The sequence below is a fragment of the Panthera onca genome, chromosome A3 (genome assembly GCF_046562875.1).
Source record: "Panthera onca isolate mPanOnc1 chromosome A3, mPanOnc1 haplotype 2, whole genome shotgun sequence".
NCBI lineage: Eukaryota > Metazoa > Chordata > Mammalia > Carnivora > Felidae > Panthera > Panthera onca.
In genome coordinates, this window is record NC_138341.1 from 54,234,860 (window position 1) to 54,256,316 (window position 21,457).

General features: G+C 39.2%; 1 protein-coding gene across 3 annotated transcripts in view; it reads left to right on the forward strand.

Annotated features, from left to right (window-relative positions):
* The window catches only part of GKN2 (gastrokine 2), a 64,582-nt gene that overhangs the window by 42,241 nt on the left and 884 nt on the right, over positions 1-21,457 (forward strand). For 2 of the 3 annotated variants that reach the window (XM_060659443.2, XM_060659451.2), the window contains 4 exons: positions 17,225-17,275; positions 17,705-17,842; positions 19,850-19,960; positions 20,836-20,992. In XM_060659443.2, the coding sequence (XP_060515426.1) occupies positions 17,225-17,275; positions 17,705-17,842; positions 19,850-19,960; positions 20,836-20,992 (457 nt within the window). Of the gene's footprint in view, positions 1-15,244; positions 15,287-17,224; positions 17,276-17,704; positions 17,843-19,849; positions 19,961-20,835; positions 20,993-21,457 lie in introns of those variants that run through there. The other variant, XM_060659481.2, reaches the window with a different exon arrangement.

Consider the following 21,457-nt stretch of genomic DNA (forward strand, 5'->3'; position numbering starts at 1 on the left):
TCCTCTTTGAAAGCCTTCTTGAGTTCATGATTGTCCTCTTCTGTGTGGACTGGAACCTTAGGATGGGGTTACATAGTTAAAAATCTTGATTCACTAGCAACACCTGTTTGAAAAGGTAAGTGGATTAGTACTGCTGTGGTTAGATTTTGTTTTTTAATGTGTCCACTAATTTCTTTCAAACTTATTCTTTAGCTGCAAAAGATCAGTAAGCATATGTGAAGACATATGTGAAGAGATTTTCATCTGCCTCAGGAACTGCCACATCACTGCAAAGTCAAAGAGGGGACAGCATGGTGGCTTCAAGCCCAGCTCACTTTGGTATATGGGTACACTCTAGTACAATTTTTGCATGGCATACCTTACCAAAGATTCAAGGTTGACATTTTTTTCCAGTAGGTCTGTGAAATGCTGATGTGGAGGATACTCCATGAAATAGACAGATAGTAACATAGATACATAGATAGGTAGATGATAGATAGATAGGTAGTGTTCAAAGTCCAATAATGCCCCTCCTAAGAGATTGACAATTTACATTGATACATCAAATGTGCTGTGAAATCTTTAGGGGAGAAATCTATGTCATGTTGTTTCATTCAGATTCCCCTAAACTTAATGGACCATAGAACCTGGTTGTTTTTCTTTTTTATTGATTTATTTTTCCTAACACCTGTTAGTATCCCTGGGGGGTACCTTCGTTAGGGAAACAACAAGTTGTGCTGCCTCTGAGGATGTATCCTGGATGTGAAAATCCATTTGGGGAGCTACTGGTTGGAACTAAGGGCCAGGAGACCTAGAGTCTGTTCTGCTTCCTTTCTAGGAGTCTCCTTTACCCTCGAGGCCTTAGTTTCCCTATGGGTAAAAGAGAAGAAGTTCCTCCTATATACAATATTATTTCAATGGCTCCAGAAACCAGAACTTCTTCCTCTATACTTGGTGTGGTATTTATGAATGTGGCAGAGTTGGGCGGTGGATGGAGGGTTAGGGGATCAACCCCAACCGTCAAGACCCTTGTCTCATCTAAGGCCAAAAGTCCTAAGGAAGTGTGAGCAAGTCTCTTGCTCCCTCCCACCTATGTTTGTATGTTTCTTGTCCTTCCATGGGAGAAAGACAGAACATGTGAATTTTTTTTGTCACCTCCATAGAACCTAGAATATACTGGCACATGCATGGTGCTCCCAATAACAATTTTAAAAAAACAGAATTGCTTAAAGGGGGCGCTCAGGCTAGAAGAATTAAAAGAGCATTATGTTTACTTATTCTGATTTTTGGAGTCAGCTGAAGAGGTGCTGTCCTACATTGGTTGTGGTTACCTACCCAGGGAGTCCCAGAAGATGGTGTGGCCCAGTGCCCCAGGATTAGTGTGGGGCAAACCAGCCCATGGGTAAATAGGGCCTGCCCTGCCCACAGAGCTGGCTGCTGAGCCACATCACGGAGCAAGCCTCTATCATCATTTTATCTCAGGGCTCACACACCCAAGGTCTCATTTTACCCCACACCCTATCGTGTCAAGCTGGGTGGGAACTCCCTACATGTGGAACAAACAGTGAATGCAGTCTGCATGTGATATGCTCATCCCATAGATCTGGAGAGCCTTTCAGAACTTCCCCCCAGAAATCAACCTTTTATTTTCCTTCTTTTTCTCTGAGTAGAAGAGAATGTTTACTTACAGGGCCCTTTCCATCATTAAGTCTCCTCATTCAAGATTCCTCTCCTGTGTAGACGTGTTAATGGGCGGACCTTGCAGTGATTAGCATCCATGACGTCCTTAGTAATCTTGCTTTTCCCTTTAACCCTTCCTCCATTTTCTAAAATTTAGGGTTCAGTTAGCTTTTGGCCTAGTTGACCTCCTCTATAATGTGTTGGCTTGAGTGTGGAAGCCCCTTCCTGCAAAGATTCTTTTTCAGTTTCTTTGCCTTTATTGTTGTTTTCTGAGCACCCTTCACACCCGTTTGACATTCCTGTGACGGTCCCAAGTCAGGTGGTGACTGTGAGGTCTGAACACACTTGGCCCCCCCCCGGGGGAGTAGGAAACTCCTGCCTGCTCCCAAAGCCTCGCTGTACTGGCCTGCAGCTCAGACCCTCCTTATGGTTCCAAGGCTGCAGCTTCTAGGGCTCTGGCCAGTGCTCTATGGTGTCAAATATTCCATACGTACTTGTGGCCACAGGAACGTCATGTCTAAAAAAATAGCAATAAGGACGTGTAAAATAGCATATTACTAATCATTGCTAGAAAGCTTCTAATTCCAGAAAAGCCATGCTTATTACATAGTTGTTTTTGTATAGGAAAGAAATTCTTTTCAAATTACAGCAAAGTGGAGGAAGCTCTCCCCTGTGGCATCTTGGAGCCCTTCTTTTTTTGTTGTTTCCAAGAGACCACTGCTTTCCAAAATATATGTAACTCTGCCTTTCTGTCGTTGCTTGCGTGTCTGTCCAGTTGCATTTGCCAGAGCTTTGGGATCCTCTTCGAGGCAGCCCATGATATATTATGCCTCAGATCGGTCGTTAACCTTGAGCGTTAGAGTATTTTGAACATGGTTTGGAAAATTCTCGCCAAAAGGTCTCCTGAGTGATGACATCACCTGTATAAAATATATGAAAATAGAGATAATGATAAAATTGATAAATAACTTCATTTTCATCATCAGGAAGGGTAATCGAACCTGGTTAAGTACTTCTATCCTAAAAAGGAGTCAGAGAAAATATGACCATATGAGGAACAGAATCGCAAAGTGATAAGTAACATGTTTGCTTTTATAATTCTTTCATAGATAATTCAGAAGTAAGAACAAGTATTCCTGTTCAGTGTTCACGCTGAAGTAATTCAGAGAGAGTGGTGTAAAAACACTCACGCAGAAGGTGTGTTCCTTCAACCACAGCAGTGGGAAGGGAAGTGTGGGAAGAGCCCAACTCAACACGGGAAGATGCAAACCTGATCCCAAATGGGGAGGACCACCGTGCAGCAGCTGTGAGGGCCACGCCTGGGGCCCAGGTCTTGTGAGGACCCAGCACCCCCACAATGAACTGCCTCCATGGCTTTCCTGGCAGAAGAAGGCCAAAGCAAAGGACTTGCCTTAGGGCCACTGAGCAGCAAAGCATGATTTTGTGAATCATTGTTTCGTGCAGGGTGACTTACCTGAAATGGTTTTCCTTTCTACATCCCAGGTCGAAAATATACACACGTGTATGTTTTCACTTCTGGAGGAACACATGCTCAGATGAACATATTGGATATTCAGAGGTATCTCAGGGAATTCTGAGCTCCCATGTTTATTCAATTATGTACTCTTCCTATCCACACCCCAGCCTCCAATTCCTGGAAATGCTTAACGAAACGTATCCACTGGGGCTTATTCTGGAGTGTACTTTTTCTTCTGAGATCCCACAGGGTTTAAATAAAGAGCCAACTCCCCTCATCCAGGCCAGGAAAAAATTTTTTCATTTGCTGCTCAGCAGTGGGTCACCAAGCCTATAATCCTTTTATTCATTTCCTCATACTGAAAAATAATTAATTAAATACAATTCGCCATGCTCCAGCTAATGCAATGCCACAGAAGATTCAAAGTTGCCAAACAACCAGTGCTCATGCCCCAAGATCCTACAATCCATATGAGAGACAGGGCTGGCTTCCTGGACATGTGACCAGTGCAGTCACACGGCACTCACGCTCAGAGCCCTATACGTTGAGTTTAATGCTTTGCAGTCACCATCTGGAAATTTTTCTTTTTGTTTTGTTTTTTTTTTTTTTTTTTTTTTTTTTTTTTGGTTTGTGTTTTATAACTAAATCCAATGGGACAACGGAGGAGGCACCAGAAAGTGGTTCCACTTTCTGTCTCTTCCACCGCTGATTCCCACCTTTCTCCATCAGGAAATGTCTTTTTTTCCTCAAATTTCAATATCTGCCTGTTGGTTTGCTACTTCTTTTTGGTTTGTATGGAAAATCTCCCTGATACTAAAAAAATGAACCAAAGCCAAACATAAAAACCTCCCCTTAACCCTGCCTTCTTCATATAGGAAGCTTATTTCTCCACTTCCCTTTACATCTCTTAAAAGAATCATGTAGATTTTCTGATTCCATTTCCTCACCTCCCAGGCACAGCTGGTGATGTTGGGACTCAGAGCGAGCAGGGCAGGGAGCCTGACCCTGAAACCTCGGATGTGTTGCAATTTGTTCAGTACTCATGTGACTAGACCTCTTTCTCCTTTTCGCTCTGATCATCTCTTCTTTTTTGAAATTCTCTTCTCTCTTAACATCTGTGACACGCCTTTCTCCTATTTGCTCTCCACTTGCTCCTTCCACCACCCGAACAATTGCTTGCTTCTCTTCTTCCATCTGTCCCTTTAATGTTGGTGTTGGACCTACCCTTGATCCTCCTCCCTCTTATTTTCCCTGGAAGCTCCTCCATTCTGAACACATGAGCCACCTCTATGTGATTGAAGAACAGATCAGACCCTACCAAGCTTCAGATATGAGTTTACAAATGTGCATATTAGATGACTCCAAACCAAAACATTTTCATTAGTTCCCCAACATGCTGTGTTTCTATAACTTATATTTACTTTTATAGCATTTTTAACTACTAGCGCATCAAGACAAGCACCTCAGCTGTCCTCAACTCTGCTTCCTCACCACCTCTCTCCCTTACACAATTGGTCCCCAGAGCCTGTAAATGCTACCTTTTCAGTGTTTCTTTTTAAAAATAATCAAAACCTTCCCCCCCGATCATAAAAGTAACTCATAGGAAATTGTGGAGAATATGGAAAATTATCAAAGCAAATAATAGACATATCATTTTACAATGGAGAAATAATCTTCATTAACTTCTAACCATATTTCCTTTTAACTTCTTTTGAGCCTCTTTTGATCCATGTGTTATGTAGACGTATATCATTTTGGCTTCAAATATTTGGGGATTTTCCAGTTACCTTTCTGTTATTGATCACTAATTTAATTCCACTGTGGTCTGAGAATATGCCTTGTATGATTCTACTCTTTAAAATTGGTAAGGTGTGTTTTATGGCCCAGAATATGGTCTTTCTTGGTGAATGTTTCCTAAGAGCTTAGAAGAATGTGTATACTGATGTTACGGAATGCAATACTTTACATGTCAATTAGATGCAATTGATTGATGGTGCTGTTCAGTTCATCTATTTCCTTATTGATTTTCTGCCTGTTTGATCTATCAATACTGAAAAAGAGGTAGTAGAGTCTAGAAGAGCGGGTTTCTTTATTTCTCATTGCATTTCTCTTAAGTTTTTAACCTCTTGTATTTTGATACTCTTTTGTTAGGTACATGTGTATCAAAGATCATATCTCTCTGAAGAATTCACCCTTTTTATCCCTGATCATGTTTTTTTGTTGCTGTTGTTATTGTTCTGACATCAGCTTTGTCTAAAATTAATATAAAAAAAGCACCTCTGCTTTTTAAAAAAATTAACATTAGATGGTATATCTTTCTTCACCTCTTTACTTTTAACCTATCTGTGTCTTTATATTAAAAGGGCTTTTTCTTTTGTATATAGCATATAGTTCGGTCTTCTTTTTATTTTTATTTGTTAAATTTTAAATTCCAGTATAGTTAACATACACGGTTACAATAGTTTCAGGTGTACAATTTAGTGACTCCACAATTCCATACATCACCCAGTGCTTATCACAACAAGTGCCCTCCTTAATCTCCATCACCTATTTCATCCATGCCGCCCCCCTCCCCCACCTCTCCTCCGGCAACCATCAGTTTGTTCTCTATAGTTAAAAGTCTGTTTCTTGGCTTGTCTCTCTCTTTCTCTTTTTTCCCCTTCGTTCATTTGTTTTGTTTCTTAAATTCCGCATGTGAGTGAAATCATATGGTATTTGTCTTTCTCTGACTGACTTATTTTGCTTAGTATGATACTCTCTAGGTCCATCCATGCAAATCCATCCTTGCAAATGGCAAGATTTCACTCCTTTTTAAGGCTGAATAATATTCTATTATATATTATTTTATATATATATAATATATATCATATGTATATATACATACACACACACACACACACACACATATATATATATATATATATATACACACATATATGTATCAGTTGTTCTTTATCCATTCATCAATCAATGGACACTTTGGCTGCTTTCATATCTTGGTTATTGTGAATAATGCTGCTATAAACATAGGTGTGCAGTTATCCCTTTGAATTAGTGTTTTAGTATTCTTTGGATAAATATCCAATAGTGTGACTTTTTGAGGAAATTCCATGCTGTCTTCCACAGTGGCTGCACCAGTTTGCATTCAGTTGGGCCCTATTTTTTGATCCATTCAAACAGTCTTTGTTTTCTACTTGGTGTATTTAGATCATTCACATTTAAGGGATTATAGGTATAGCTGGACTATTATCTACCATTTTTAACTGCTAGACAATCAAGATAGATGTGTTTTGCACTTGTTGCCCTTGGTTTTTGTTTCTTCTTTTTCACCTTCTGTTTTTAAAAACAGTTTTATTTAATAGCCTTTTTTTTAAAAACAGAAGTTTTAGGTTAACAGCAAAATTGAGCAGAAGGTACAGAGATTTCCTGTATACCCCCTGCTCCCACACATCCACAGCCTCTCCCATTATCAACATCAACATGAGTGGTGCATTTGTTACAACTGATGAACCTACACCAACAACTCATTATCACCCAAAGTCCAGACTTCAGTTAGTGAGTTCAAGCCCTGCATCAGGTTCGCTGCTGTCAGCACAGAGCCTGCTTTGAATCCCCTGTCCCTTTCTCTGTCTGCCCCTCCCCTGCTTGCACTCTCTCAAAAATAAACATTAAAAAAAAAGAAAATGTCCCACAGTTCTTGGATATTCTCCACCATCTTTTCTTTTAGTTCTTTTCTTCTCTTCATGTTTCATTGTTTGTTGAAAGCAGGACATAAGGTATCAGGATTTGAGGTAAATAAGCCTTTTGCATGAGGCTTTATGTCAATGTGGCTGGAGATGGGCCCTGTTAACTGTTTGCTGTTGCTAAGATTTGCTCCTCAGGGGCTTTAAATTTCTTTAGTCCCATAGTTTTTGTCCCCACCCCCCCTCACCTTTGTGTTTCTCTAAAATCTTCTTCTTAAATAGAGTCTGTGCCTTGCAGTTTTTTAAAGCTGTAATTCACTGTTGTGAAACTTGAACCCTGTTAGCGAAGTAGTAAGAAGTTGCAAAAGAGAAGGGTTCTATAATTTGAATCTCAGTCTTTTAGTGGGCCTGAGTCTTTGGGCTGTGACCTTCACAAGTGTTTCTTAGCCTTTTTTTTTTTTTTTAAGTTTACTTATTTATTTATTGACAGAGAGAGAGAGAGAGGATCAGAGAGAGAGAGGGAGAGAGAGAATCCCAGGCTGGCAGCACAGAGCCCAATGTGGGGCTCAAACTCAGAAACTGTGAAATCATGACCTGAGCCGAAGTCAAGAGTCGGACACTTAACCGACTGAGCCACCCAGGCACCCCAGGTTTTTCTTTTCTTATTTTCCTTAGATGAGATGAAACAAGAAAGCGAGAGGGCACTGGAGTTGGGTATTTGCCCTTTTCTATCTAGATGAGATAAGGCTCTGGAGAAATTTTTTTCACTGGAGATCAGGTCTTGCTGTAGAGAATGTTCTTGGCATATTTCAAAATGGTTACTTTTCCTCTCTCCCTGACAGAGAACCGAGGTGGTTTTCTTGTCTTTTCACCATGAGAACCTGGTATGGTTCCCAGAGTGAAAACCCACAAATGGTTTTGGTGTTCAGGAATTTGTCACTCTCACCCTGGTCCACACTCAGACTTCAAAAGCTTGTGAAAATTACCACTTAGATGTTCCCATCAGTTTGGCTCTGGTGGCTTCAGCTTCAGGTACTCTTATCTCAGCTGTGATTCTTTGTGTTCACCTGTCTCTTCTGATTTTGCCATGGCAGTGTGCCCAGTGACTTCAATTCTCTGATGGGTTCAAGGAAAGTTGGTTGATCTTCATTTGGCTTATTTCTTGCAAGGAGAGGAGTGGTCACATCTAAGCACTATTATATGTTGGAATGAAAACCTGAAGTTGCATGTTTTTTTAAATCTGATTTTTAGTATGTGCACGCATATGTTGAGTGTGTGGTATTTTTTTATAGAATTAAAACCAGTGGTATCTTATTAAATTATTGAATTTCAGCTTCTTAATAATTAATGGTATTGAATGTTTTTTATTTATAAAAAATATTTATTTATAATAAATAGTGACCAATAAATTGACAACATTTACTGTGAACCCACCATGTCAGCTGCTATTCCAAGTCTTTAGATGCATGACCTCCTTTAATCTTTACAGCAACCTTGTGAGGAGCCATTTTATTGCTTTTTACCTACAGATGAGGATATTGAGGTACACAGAGACCAAATAACTTGCCAAAGATCACACAGGGAGTACCTAAAAAATTGAAATTCAGGCAGAATGTCAGAAGCCTCAACTCTTAACCATCTCCTCTTACTTTGCTCCCTCAAAGCAGGTCATTGCCCATTAAAAAAAAAAAATTACCTGTGTTCATTTTTTTCTCCTGTGGATTTAGAAAACATTTAGTAAGTTGAGAATAGTACCATTTGTTTCTGTTATATGTTGAATATTTCAGTTTTCAATTTGTTTTTATTTTTTATTTTTATTTTTTTTAAACATTTATTTATTTTTCAGACAGAGAGAGACAGAGCATGAACGGGGGAGGGTCAGAGAGGGAGGGAGACACAGAATCTGAAACAGGCTCCAGGCTCTGAGCTGTCAGCACAGAGCCCCACGCGGGGCTCGAACTCACGGACCGCGAGATCGTGACCTGAGCTGAAGTCGGCCGCTTAACCGACTGAGCCACCCAGGCGCCCCTCAATTTGTTTTTAATGTTGCTTATATTTTTATACTTAATGAATAGTATTTTCCTAATCAGGTTTATTGAAATAGAATTTATAAACAGTAAAGTTTATCCTTACGACTCTATGGTTCTGTGTTCTAGCAAATGCACACAGTGATGAACCACCAGGAAAACAAGTGCAGAACATGAGCCACCCCCAAAGCTTCCCTGTGCCCTTTAGAGCCAATCTTACCCCTCATCCTTAGCCCCTGTCAACCACTCATCTGTTTCCTGCCCTTTTACTCTTACCTTTCCAAATTGTCATATAAATGGGATTAAACAGTAGGGAGCCTTTTTTGTTATTGCTATTTTCACTCAGTATAATGCATTTAAGATTCAACTATGTCATGTATCATTGGGTTGGTCCTTTATTATTGTTTCATTATACAAACATATCACAGTTTAACTCTCCAATCACCTGTTGAAAGGCATTTGGGTTGTTTCCTAAACTCGGTGATTACAAATCAAGCTATTACAAATATTCACCCAGAGGTTCCAATGTGCACGTATAGTTTTGCTTCCCTTGGTTAAACACCTAGAAGTGAGTTTTCTGGGTCTTATGATAATTACATCAACTTTATGAGCAATTGCCAAAGGGTTTTTCAAAGTGGTCATAATATCTTGAATTTTATTCGCTCCAAATCTTTGACAACACTTGGAATGTTCACTCTTGTTTGCTTGTTTGTGGTTTTTAGCCATTCAAAATAGGTGTATGGTGGTTTTAATTTGCATTTCCCTGATTACCAATGAGGTTAAGCATCTTTTTATATACCTATTTGCCATCTGTATACCTTCTTGGTAAACCACCATATAAATCTTTTGCCTATTTTATTTTTAAGTTTATTTATTTATTTTGAAAGAGAGAGAGAACCTGTGGGGGAGGGGCAGAGAGAGAAGGGGACAGGGGATCCGAAGCGGGCTCTGTGCTGACAGCAGTGAACCTGATGCAGGGTGGAACTCACTATGAGATCATGATTTGAGCTAAAGTCGGATGCTCAACTGACTGAGCCACCCAGGCATGCTTGCATGTGTGAGCAGGGGAGGGGCTGAGAGAGAAGGAGGGAGAGAATCCCAAGCAGGCTCCACGCTCAGTGTGAAGCCCCACATGGGGCTCGATCTCACAACCCTGAAATCATCACGACTTGAGCCGAAATCAAGAGTCGGACACTTAACCAACTGAGCCACCCAGGGACCCTTTGTGGGAAAGTTTTTTTTTTTTAAGTTTATTTATTTATTTTTTTGAAAATAAACCACATAAGTGGGGGAGGGGCAGAGAGAAGGAGAGACAGAATCCCAAGCAGACTCTGTGACATCAGCGCAGAGCCCAATACAAGGTTGCATCTCAGGAGCTGTGAGATCATGACCTGAGCCAAGATCAAGAGTAACTGACCGAGCCACCCAGGCACCCTGGAAAGTTTTTAACTACAAATTTAATTTCTTTGATTGATATAGGCTCACTCAAGGTATTTATTTCTTCTTGAGTAAATTTTGATAGTTTGTGGTTTTTAAGAATTTTGTCTATTTCATTTAGATTGTTGACTTCATGTGATTGTTGATTTTGGACATAAAGTTGTTTGGAATATTCTCTTATTATTCTTTTAATGGGTATAAAATCAGCACTGATGTATTTATGCTCCCTTTTTATTGCTGGTATTAATAATTCATGCCTTTTTTCTCTTGAACAGTCTGGCTAGAGATTTATCGATTGATCACTTAAACCATTGGCATTTTTCATTGATTTTTTTCCTGATTTTTCTATAATCAATTTCATTTATTTCTGTCCTTATCTTTATTATTTCTTGTTTTGTGCTTGCTTTAGGTTTAATTTGATATTTGTTTTCATGTTTCTTAAGGTGAATACTTTGATCATTTATTTTAGGCCTTTTTTTTTCCGATATGAGTATTCAGTGCTACGATTTTCTCTGTATCCACAAATTCTGATATGTTGCATATTCACTTCCTTAACTTCAAAATATTTTCTAATTTCCTTGTGACTACCTCTTTAACCCATGATTTATTTGGAAGTGGTTTTTTAAAAAGTGTTCAGATAATTAGGGATTTTCCAGATATCTTAGTTCCATTTATATTTAATTTAGTAAAGCTTCTTGAATTTGCAATTATTTAATAATTTACAAGTTTGAACATGTTTTACTTATGAAAATAGTTTAATAATATTGGGTAAATTTTATTGCAAGCTCACTCTGCACCAGTGACTACTATAAGTATGTTGTGTATATGAGCTCATCCACGTTCCCAAGGATGCTCTGAAGAGGCACTTTGTTCTTCTTCTGTCCTCACGAAGATTTTGAAGCACATGGTGAGAAATTAGAGAACTCGAAATTCAAATCTGGGCAGAGTGTTTTCCGAGCTTCACTCTGTATCATCTCCTATTAATGCCCCTTCCTGTAATCAGGTTCTTTGCCCATTAAAAAACATTGCATGCATTCACTATTTTCTTTTGAATTCGTAAAAGCCGTTTATAACTTGAAACTATTACTTTTTGGAGATTTTTAATAAACATTTGGCTGTTTATTTAATAATAAAAATAAGAAAGGTTATTCAATCTTAAAAAAATAAAGAAAATATTACTTTTTGTCTCTCATATGTGTTAAAAGTATTTTTCCTGAGTTTTAAGTGTGCCTTTAATTTTCTTTAATGTTTATTTACTTTTGAGAGAGAGAGAGACACAGAGCAGAAGTGGGGGAGGGGCAGAGAGAGAGGGAGACACAGAATCCGAAGCAGGCTCCAGGCTCTGAGCTGTCAGCACAAAGCCTGAAGTGGGGCTTGAACTCATGAACTGTGAGATCATGAGCTGAGCCGAAGTCGGATGCTTAACTGACTAAGCCACCCAGGTGTCCCAAATGTGCCTTTAATTTTTTTTAAATAACTAATGATCATTTATTATTAGTGAGACTTATACATTTTTTTCTTGTGATATATTCCAATACTTTTAGGCTTAGGAAATCTTTCGCATTGTGAAAATCAGATCAAAGTTCACCTGTATTTTCCTCTAGTTTGTTCCTTTTTCCTTTTGTTTTTGACTTCTTTTATTATATGTACAATGCTTATATGTATTTAAAAAATTAACTTGGAATTAATTTTTTTCTTATGGTAGGATCTACATTAGCTTGCCTAAATAACTACACCCTCATCCCAGGGCCATTTAGAATTGAAACTCTTTTCCCCCCTAACAGCAGGTTTTCAGCCCTTTCTTAGATATGGCAAAAATGAACTGGTAATGAATTCATTGGCTGCACCATGATAAAGAATGGCCAGAGTCATAATAAAGAAAAGATTATAAAAAACAAGGTAAGAGTTAAAGTGGATTTCAACTTACATAAAGGTAACTAACCCAGTAAATAGGTGGAAATAAATGGATTTACTATTTGGTTTGAACAACAAAATAGTAAGAAAAAGACATTAACTAAGGATGTGTTTAAGATACTTTCAGATATAAATGAAGGCATTAAATTTGTAAAAAAGAACAATAAATTATGAGAATAAAATTGGCAGAAATAGAACAGCATATTACTGTGGAAAAGAACAAACTAAGAACATTGCAACCATGCTGATATCGTGTTTCACATCAGCAACAGTGGATGCCAGAAAGCAATGGAGTAACATCTTTAAAGTGCTAGAAGGAAAATACCTGTCAACCTATAACTACAATTCTAAAGTGAGAAGAAAATAAAGACATTTTCTACTGATTCAAAAGGGCACATGAACCCCAATGTTTATAGCAGCACTATCAACAATAGCCAAATTATGGAAACAGCTCAAATGTCCATTGACTGATGAATGGATAAAGAAATGGTATATATATATATATATATATATATATACACACACACACAGTGGAATATACAGTGGAATATTACTCTGCCATCAAAAAGAATGAAATCTTGCCATTTGCAATGACACGGATGAAGCTAGAATGCATTATGCTAAGTAAAATAAGTCAGTCAGAGAAAGACAAATACCATATGATTTTACTCATGTGTAGAATTTAAGAAACAAAACGGATGAACATAGGAGAAGGGAAGGAAAAATAAAACAAGATTAAAAAAGAGAGAGAGGCAAACCATAGGAAATTCGTAACCATAGATAGCAAACTGAGGGTTGCTGGAGGGGAGATGGGTGGGAAAATGGGCTAGATGGATGATGGGCATTAAGGAGGGTACTTGTGATGAGCACTGGGTGTTGTATGTAAGTGATGAATCACTAGATTCTACTCCTGAAACCAACAATATGCTAACTTGAATTTAAATAAAATCTTGTTGGGGGTGGGGCGCCTGGGTGGCTTAGTCGGTTAAGCGTCCAACTTCTGCTCAGGTCATGATCTTGTGGTTTATGATTTCAAGTGCCACATTGGGCTCCACACAGATAGTGCAGAGCCTGCTTGGAATTCTCTCTCTCTCCCTCTGTCTCTGCCCCTCCCCTGCCTGTGCTCTCTCTTTCAAAATAAACAAACTTTAAAAAAAATTTTTTTAAATAAATACAATATTGGATGATAAAAACATAAAGGTATTTTTAAACATAAAAAGACAAAAAAAAATTAGTATCTATTGGATCTCAATAAAAGAACTATAAAAGATATACTTAAGCCAAGAGGAAACAAACCTTGGGGGATATAAAAAATGAGAATTAGCACAAAAATTTGATTAATTTAATTATCTATTGATGGGAAACAAGTATTTTTGTGCTATTTTTTAAAGGTGAAAGTAAGGGGCGCCTGGGTGGCTCTGTCGGTTAAGCATCTGACTTCGGCTCAGGTCATGATTTCGCAGTTGGTCGCAGTTGGTGAGTTCAAACCCTGCATCTGGCTCTGTGCTGACAGCTGGGAGCCTGGAGCCTGCTTCAGACTCCATGTCTCCCTCTCTCTGCCCCTCCTCCACTCACACTCTGTCTCTCTTTCAAAAATAAACATTAAAAAAAATAAAAATAAATTAATAAAGGTGAAGGTAAAATGCTGCACAAATATACCAATATGGGGATGGAAAAATGCTCAGTAATTAGTCAAAGGTTACTGAGTTCTTGTCTTTGTTGAGAAGACGAAAATGCAGGATACCTTTTGGATTGTAAGGAATGTGATAAATTAAGTATGCATGCTAGAATATCAAAGTTAGAACTAAATAATAAAAAAGTTGAAAACTTCCAGAAATAAAAGGGGAAAAAAGAATGTGAAGTCTTTATCAATACAAAGAAGGCAGACAAAGATAGGAAGAAATGCAAGTATGTAATACCTCTGTCTGCCTCAGGTGTGGGAGCTGGCTTGATTTTGGGGGGCTTGGGAACCAGATATGGGAGAAAATTTGCAATTGTACTACAACACTATAATCCTTCTTGCTGCCAGTATCTCAAAAAGATTTAATAAAGCAGCACGTTTTACATGCACGCCAGCTAACCAGCCAGGGTAGGGGAACTCCAGTAAAGTCGGTAACCCCCAAAATGCCCAATGTCTGCTTTTGAAAAACCTCTTATTTTAAGCAGCTAGTTAGGAAGTGATTCCAGCTGTAGAACAGGAACATCATTTACGTTATTTCTCTGCTGACCATAGTGATTCTCAATATTTAACAGTTTTGTCATTTACAGGTACTGTTTGTTTTTGTATTTCCCCGCCTTCTGAATTAATAATTCTACCGTAACACTAGCCAAATTTTTTTTTATCGTGGCATTATAAAAATTACACAAATCCAACTTTATTCTATTTTTTTTGAATTTGAGGAATTTTCAGTGCATTTCAGGATAACTAGAGATATTTAACACAGTTTTTATGGAGTTTTGGGCAATGCTACATGTAAAAATTTGGCTAATCCTGGTAATTGGGCAGAGTGCTATCTGAATCTTGTTTCTCATGAATCTCTGGAAATTAGGACCAACTTCAAAAGGGAGAAGAAATAAGGTCATAGGGACCCCCTCCCCCAGCCAGTGTTCAACTCTTGTCTTATGTCCAGTCTTTGGGCAGAAGAATTCAAAATGCAGGACAGACCCGAAAAGACATTGAAGATTCTTAAGGGAGGACTTTAACATTAGGGGCAGATAGTAGGACTGTGTCCTTGTATGTCTATAAGATGTTGGTGTAGAACAAGCATCCTGTAATATTTTTAAAGGGTGGAAATTGAAATCTTAACTGCAACATAATGCAGATAAGCAAGGAATATTTACTGAGTGACCAAGTGGTAAATTTTTACTACTGACTAATGAACTTTATTGATATCAGGTTATGTGACTGGGTCTCAATCCTGATAAAGGTGTTTGCTGGGGTGTGTCAGATATATGGACATGGCCTTTTCCAAATTAATTGTTCTGGAAAGAGATTTCCACACCTTAAAGCTAATATAAAGTGTGGAAGTTGCACCGGTAGCCTCACTTGCTTGGGCACCTTCTTCCCATCAGGCAAAATGAAAATCCTCGTGAGTATTTGTTTATGCTTCTTTATACTCTTGTGGTGGCTCTTGCAGAGAATGTTCAAATCCAATGTGCCTTTGATTTCAGAAGACTTAGATGAACACTGTGCATGCTTCTAAGCTTCTATGATTGAATTAAATAGTGTCTTTGGCAGTGATAGTGTTGAATATTAAGTCAGATATTTACTTGTCCATCGTCTATTTTCTGAGATGTTTATTTAGAAATGCAAGGAAAGAGTTTGGAAATACCTAGAGAATTTTAATTTGGAGAATTTTAAATAATTATTAGCTTGGGAAGATTGTAGGCATTTTAGGACAGCAACATTTACTATTTAAAAAAGAAGTGGTAATTAAAAAAAAGATAATAGCTGTCATTTTTCTAAGTGCATACTAGGTCCTATGCTACACACTTCACATAAATACTTTGATCTATTCACTCCACAACTCTGTGAGCTGAGTAGTATTACCCCATTCCACAGATGAGGAGACTGAGGCACAGAGGAATGTGATTTTCCCATGCCAGTAAATGTGAGGTTTAGACTTGAAATGTACCCCTCGCAGACCCCACTGGCAGGAACATTCCTGCTATGACCACCTCTCCTCCTGCCAATCCCAGCCCTGGTCTCAGTCTCCCATGGTTCCACACTGCTGTGCTCCATGAACAGAGGACTGTGTTTTGATCCAGAATAGAACTCCTTTCCCCAGCCATGTATCCCCTATTTTCATTTAGTTGTTGAGGGAAAAAGCAAAATGATAAGTTCCTCCCCATCAAGTGTTCAAGATGGTTGACTTAAAAAGTTCCCTCTCCCCAGGTGTCTCTTGATTTTCCAAGAGGAGATCGATCACCGAAACAAAGCTGTAACCGTGGTGTATTAATCATGATGTTGGGTGGGTGGTTATTTGGGGGCAGGGGACACTTTTTGAGCTTTCTCTAATTATATCACTATGGTGGTCAGTCCTCCACCCATCTGTTGAAACCTCTGTAGACCCATTTTATAGTATCCAGAGGAGCATCAAAGGTTACTAGAGCTGGCCTGGAGTCAGAGAAGGTATGTGGCTATGCAGGTAGGCAGGTTGGATATCTCCACACAGGTTTTCGTCAGACACTTCACCCCCAGTCATCAGAAGAGAAATGTTATTGGTGATTGTTAGGGGAGTAGAAAAGTCCTACTGATGGTTCTTAAAAATATCTGCTTCCCTGCAGATTCCCTTCATAAACGGTTTGCAATGAAAGTGCCATACACTGTGATGTTCAGAAAAGAGAGCACAAAACTAGGATCAACATGTTGGATAACTCTTAACTACAGCAAAATTTCAGAACTGCCTCAGTGTCAGTCTCAGCCGGTTAACCTAACATTTATTTGTCTGATGGCATCACTAAGAAGAATATAGAACTTTCCTTAATGTCAGCCTCAAAAATTAACCATGCCTCCAAGCACCCTATTGTCATGTTTTCCTTGGGAATCCATTGTATTTCTGTCACCCATGAATCCATTTTAAATCTATTTTCCCCTCTCCACCCCAAGGAATTAAGTAATTCTTTTTTTGACCAGAAAACACAACTTGACTCCTATAATCCAAATCTAGTGTGGCTCACACCAGGGTATTCCCATAGTAAAATAAATCCTTCCTCACTATTCACCTGCTCCAAGTTGTTCTTGGCGTAAGAACATATGCTACCTAGAAGATTATAATGTTGGGAAGCGTTGGGAATTGGGTATTAAAGGTAGAATCTTATGTTTGACAAATAGCATGAACTCTATAAATGTCTGTCAAATGAGTGAATGCGTTTTCACATTTTGGAAATGTACTGTTGACCATTCATGACCACCCACTTGTGTCTCTAGGTGTGAGATACTTTGTGAGATACTTGTATTTGTCCTGTCCAGTGTCTCCTTATGTCTTTGCCCTCAGTGGAATGGATGCAACTGGTCTGTTTTTCAGGTGGTATGCCTGGTGCTGGCCATCTTTGGGACACAATCTCATGGATACGAGGTAAGTTGGTTCATTATGGACTTTATATCTTGGAGATATTGGGAGAAGAAAAGAAGATACAAGATAATCTGAAGGACAGGAGAGAGCCCTGTTTGGGATGGAATCCTAGAAATACCCAATAGTGCAATCAATAAGGTTGGTTATTTCTAACTGGAATGCCTTCAAAAATGCAACCCATTGCTGTAAAATGTGGTCAATTTCATTTCTCCTGTGATGTCATTACTTCTCCCATATATAACATAGTAAATGATGAAGAAGAGCCTCACATTCTTATTTAAGCATGGGCTTTTGGTATAGGATGCCAGGGAAGAGGTTTCAGGCTTCGATCTCCCATTCACAGCAAGCGGATGACTTTATTTTACCTGGTGGGTTGCCTTTCCAATGCATATGATTTATGGAGAAACCATTATGTCTTTGTTGTTAATCTAGGTTTATAACATCATCAGCCCAAACAATAATGGCGGCAATCTTCAGGAGACAGTGACAGTTGACAATGAAAAAAATTTCGCCATCATTAACATCCATGCAGGATCATGCTCCTCTACCACGGTTTTTGACTATAAACATGTAAGCAGCAAGGGAATTTTTGCATTCCCCAATACTGGGTTTCTCAAGGATGATGGGGTAGCCATTTCCTATGCATCTGAATTCCAAGAACTATCCTGGCAATGCTTTCAGAATTTTCTGACTTCTCCTTTTCCCTTTAGATAACCAAGCGATTGATGGAAAAACAAACAAAACCATTTATAAAAAAAAAGTGTGACGGGAAACATACACACTTGTTTGATCTTTTCAGGTGGAAATTGGAAGCATAACGATATTGTCTCACTACAGGCTCAGAAAGTGCCTAGAAGGGTGACCAAGCCCGAAGCAAGCCCTGGCACACTCGGAAATATTCATTGAATGGATAAATGAATGACTTAGGGCTTCTAATACAGACACTTATGCAGAAAAAGAATGATTATAGAATAAACCATCACAGAACACCAGAAATCCAGAATAACTGTACACATTTAACTCTGTAAGTAGGATATGCAATAAATCATACTTCTTCGGGAAGAAGGAAAGCATGTTAACCAACAACTCCAAACTATTTTCAAGTTTCAGTTGCTGGTATTAACAACAAGTCTCAAACGTGCTCAGAAAGGTTATTCGGTCCTTTATCTATTTATTTGTTTGTTTGTTTTCCATTTGGACCACCTGACTAGGGACCTGCAGGAGAGAGCTATGTGCTGTGGTTGTAGTCCCTCTGACCGACCATTTGAACACGCTTTCCTTCTCCTTTTCTTGTAGAAACCTCCTTACTTCCTCCCCCTCATCGGCGTTGGGAGTTCTAGGACACATTTGAAAGTATAGAATCTTTGGAAGATACAGTTTTAAAGGAAGCTGTACTGAAGTTGTTTTTAAAAACAGATTTCAAGGAAATCCCCAAAAGGTCTTTAAAAAAAAAAGAGTGGTAAAGACTTGGTTTAAGCCTTTTCAACTGTCATCAGGCTTTGCCTCAGTCTATTTTTGAATTTTAGGAACTGTCAATTTGTGAGAATTGAAAAATAGGAACTAGAAGAATTTGTTTTTTTAATTACTTACAGCCTCACAGACTGTATAATTATTTGGAACTCCATAGAGAGAATTCCATTCAGGATGAAGCTTAGATGGCTTCTGGTTCCTTCTGGCTCCACGGGCCCCACGCACCATTGCTGTTTTCAACCTACCTTCCTCCAGCTCATACCTGTCTGGCCAGCTTGGGTCTGAGGTGGAGAAAGGATGGAGAGAAGACAGTGAAGGAGGGGAGAATAGAAGCATGTGTGTGTGTGTTAGCAGTAAGTTATGTCAAGGACAGCAGCGCTGTCCAGTAGAAATTTCTACGATGGTGGAAATGTCCTGTATCTACATTTTCCAGTAGAGAAGCTACTGGGTGCTTGTGGTTACTGAGCACGTGAGATATGTGACAGAGGAAATATGTTTTAAATTTTCTTTAACTTGAATTTAAATTTAAATAGCACATGTGGCTAGTAATTAACATATTGGAAAGCACAGTTCTAAAGAATACTGAATTTACTCCAAATTGAGGAAAAGGCAGAACAACATCAACAGAAAGAGACAGAGAGTTGCTTCTTCTTTTTAAAAAAAAAAAATTTATTTATTTTTGAGAGAGAGAGAGCACAAGCAGGGGAGGGACGGGGTCAGAGGATCTGAAGGGGGCTCTGCGCTGACAACAGGGAGCCCATTGTGGGGCTCGAACTCACAAAGTGTGAGATCATGACCTGAGCTGAAGTCAGACGCACAACCGACTGAGCCACCCAGGCTTCCGGAGAGCTGATGCTTCTTAATTGTTAAACCCAAACTACAGGCCCTCGTTGCAAAGCATGACAAGTGGGGTGCACAATTTTAGAGATAGAAAGGGCAAGGGAAAAAACAAAACTACCGTGTAAAAGAAGTCATGGCTGGAATGGATTGCAGATTGAAAAGCAGTCACTGGCACTCATTGTTCAAGCTCAAGGCTCAAATGCCATCCCCACCAGTTCAGAACCCAGGGAACCAGGAAGGCCAGTAACTGTGCTCTTTCTGTCTCAGGGCTACATCGCATCCAGGGTGCTCTCCCGAAGAGCCTGCTACATCCTGGACATGAAACATAAAGCCATCCCTGCTCTGGACCAACTAAAACGATACATCTATGAGAGGAAGGTAACTCTGTGGTACCCTTGCATATTTCCTGTTCTTGAGCAGGGGAAAACTGGTACCTGTACGGGAACAAAGAGAGTAAGGGGGAAGATCATGATATATATCTTACCATGGTTATGTACTTTCCACCTGTTAAAGTGTTTTCACATTTATTGTTTTTGGGAGCAGGAGTGCATCTCTTAGCTTGATTTCTTTTTTTTTTTTTAAAGGTTATTTATTTATTCTGAGAGAGAGAGAGAGCAAGGGAAGGGCAGAGAATAAGGGGGAGAGAGAGAATCACAAGCAGGCTCCATGCTGTCAGCACTGAGCCCGATGCTGGACTGGAGCTCACAAACCATGAGATCATGACCTGAGCTGAAATCAAGAGTTGGAAGTTTAATCCACTGAGCCCCCCAGGCACCCCTCTTAGCTTGACTTCTACCATACAGCCCCCGATACAAGAGCCTATAATAAATTCCAGTGTTTTTGTAGAAAGGACTGAACAGCAGGACTCTCAGAAATAGTGATTGGCAGAAAAATGAGTGAAGTTATAATATCCAACAACATGAAGGTGCGAAGAAACAATACAGGATAGTGAGAATAAGCAAACCCTACACAAGGCTAGGAACCTGGTGTTTAATTCTCCCTCTCTAATTTCCCATCTGTGCTACCTTTGCCGTGGGATTTACCCTCTCTGGGTTTTATTGTCGCCAGCAGTAAAATAACATTGGTAATAATGAGGTCCCTCTGCAGACTAAGTGCTCAGAAAGTGATGGTATCTTGAGATTCCCGACCGCCTTCTGCTTAATTAAACGAAAAAGAAAAAGTCAGTTTAGCATAAGGCACACATGTTGATGTCAGCTTACTTTATCCTATCCCCTCCTACCATACTACTGTAGGCTCTGACAAACATGTACTCGGACAAATACATCTGGGTCAAGTACAGCCCACTGCAGTCTCTGATCACTCATGTAGACTGGTTCCTGTTCGGCTCCCCCATCAAGCAGCTCTGCAGTCATGTCCCCCTGTATAAGGGAGACGTGGTGGAGAAGACACGTGAGTACCAATAAATTAATCCTTCATCACGTATTTTCTGAAAGCTCCAATGTGCGAGGCGCTCTGCTAGGTGTTGTGTGAAATGCAAATCAACGTGGAACATGACCCAATTCGGTTTACTTTGGGAATTTCATACCCCTGCCATGTGTGGAAATTGTGCTAAATGTTAGGGAGATGCAGAAACGAATACAACTCTGCCCCTAAGGAACACATAGTCTGGTGGAGAAGTTGATGGGTTAACATAGAGGACGAAATTTAAAAATGTCCTGGGTGCCAAGGAAAAACTATTGTATTCTCTAATATGAGGCATGGTGACCAGAGTCAATAAAACAGTACTGTATACTTGAAAGTTGCTGAGAGTAGATCTTAAGCATTCTTACCACACACACATACAAACAAGTTACTTACGTTAACTCTGTGAGGTGATGGATGTGTTATCTTGATCTTGGTGATCATTCTATAATA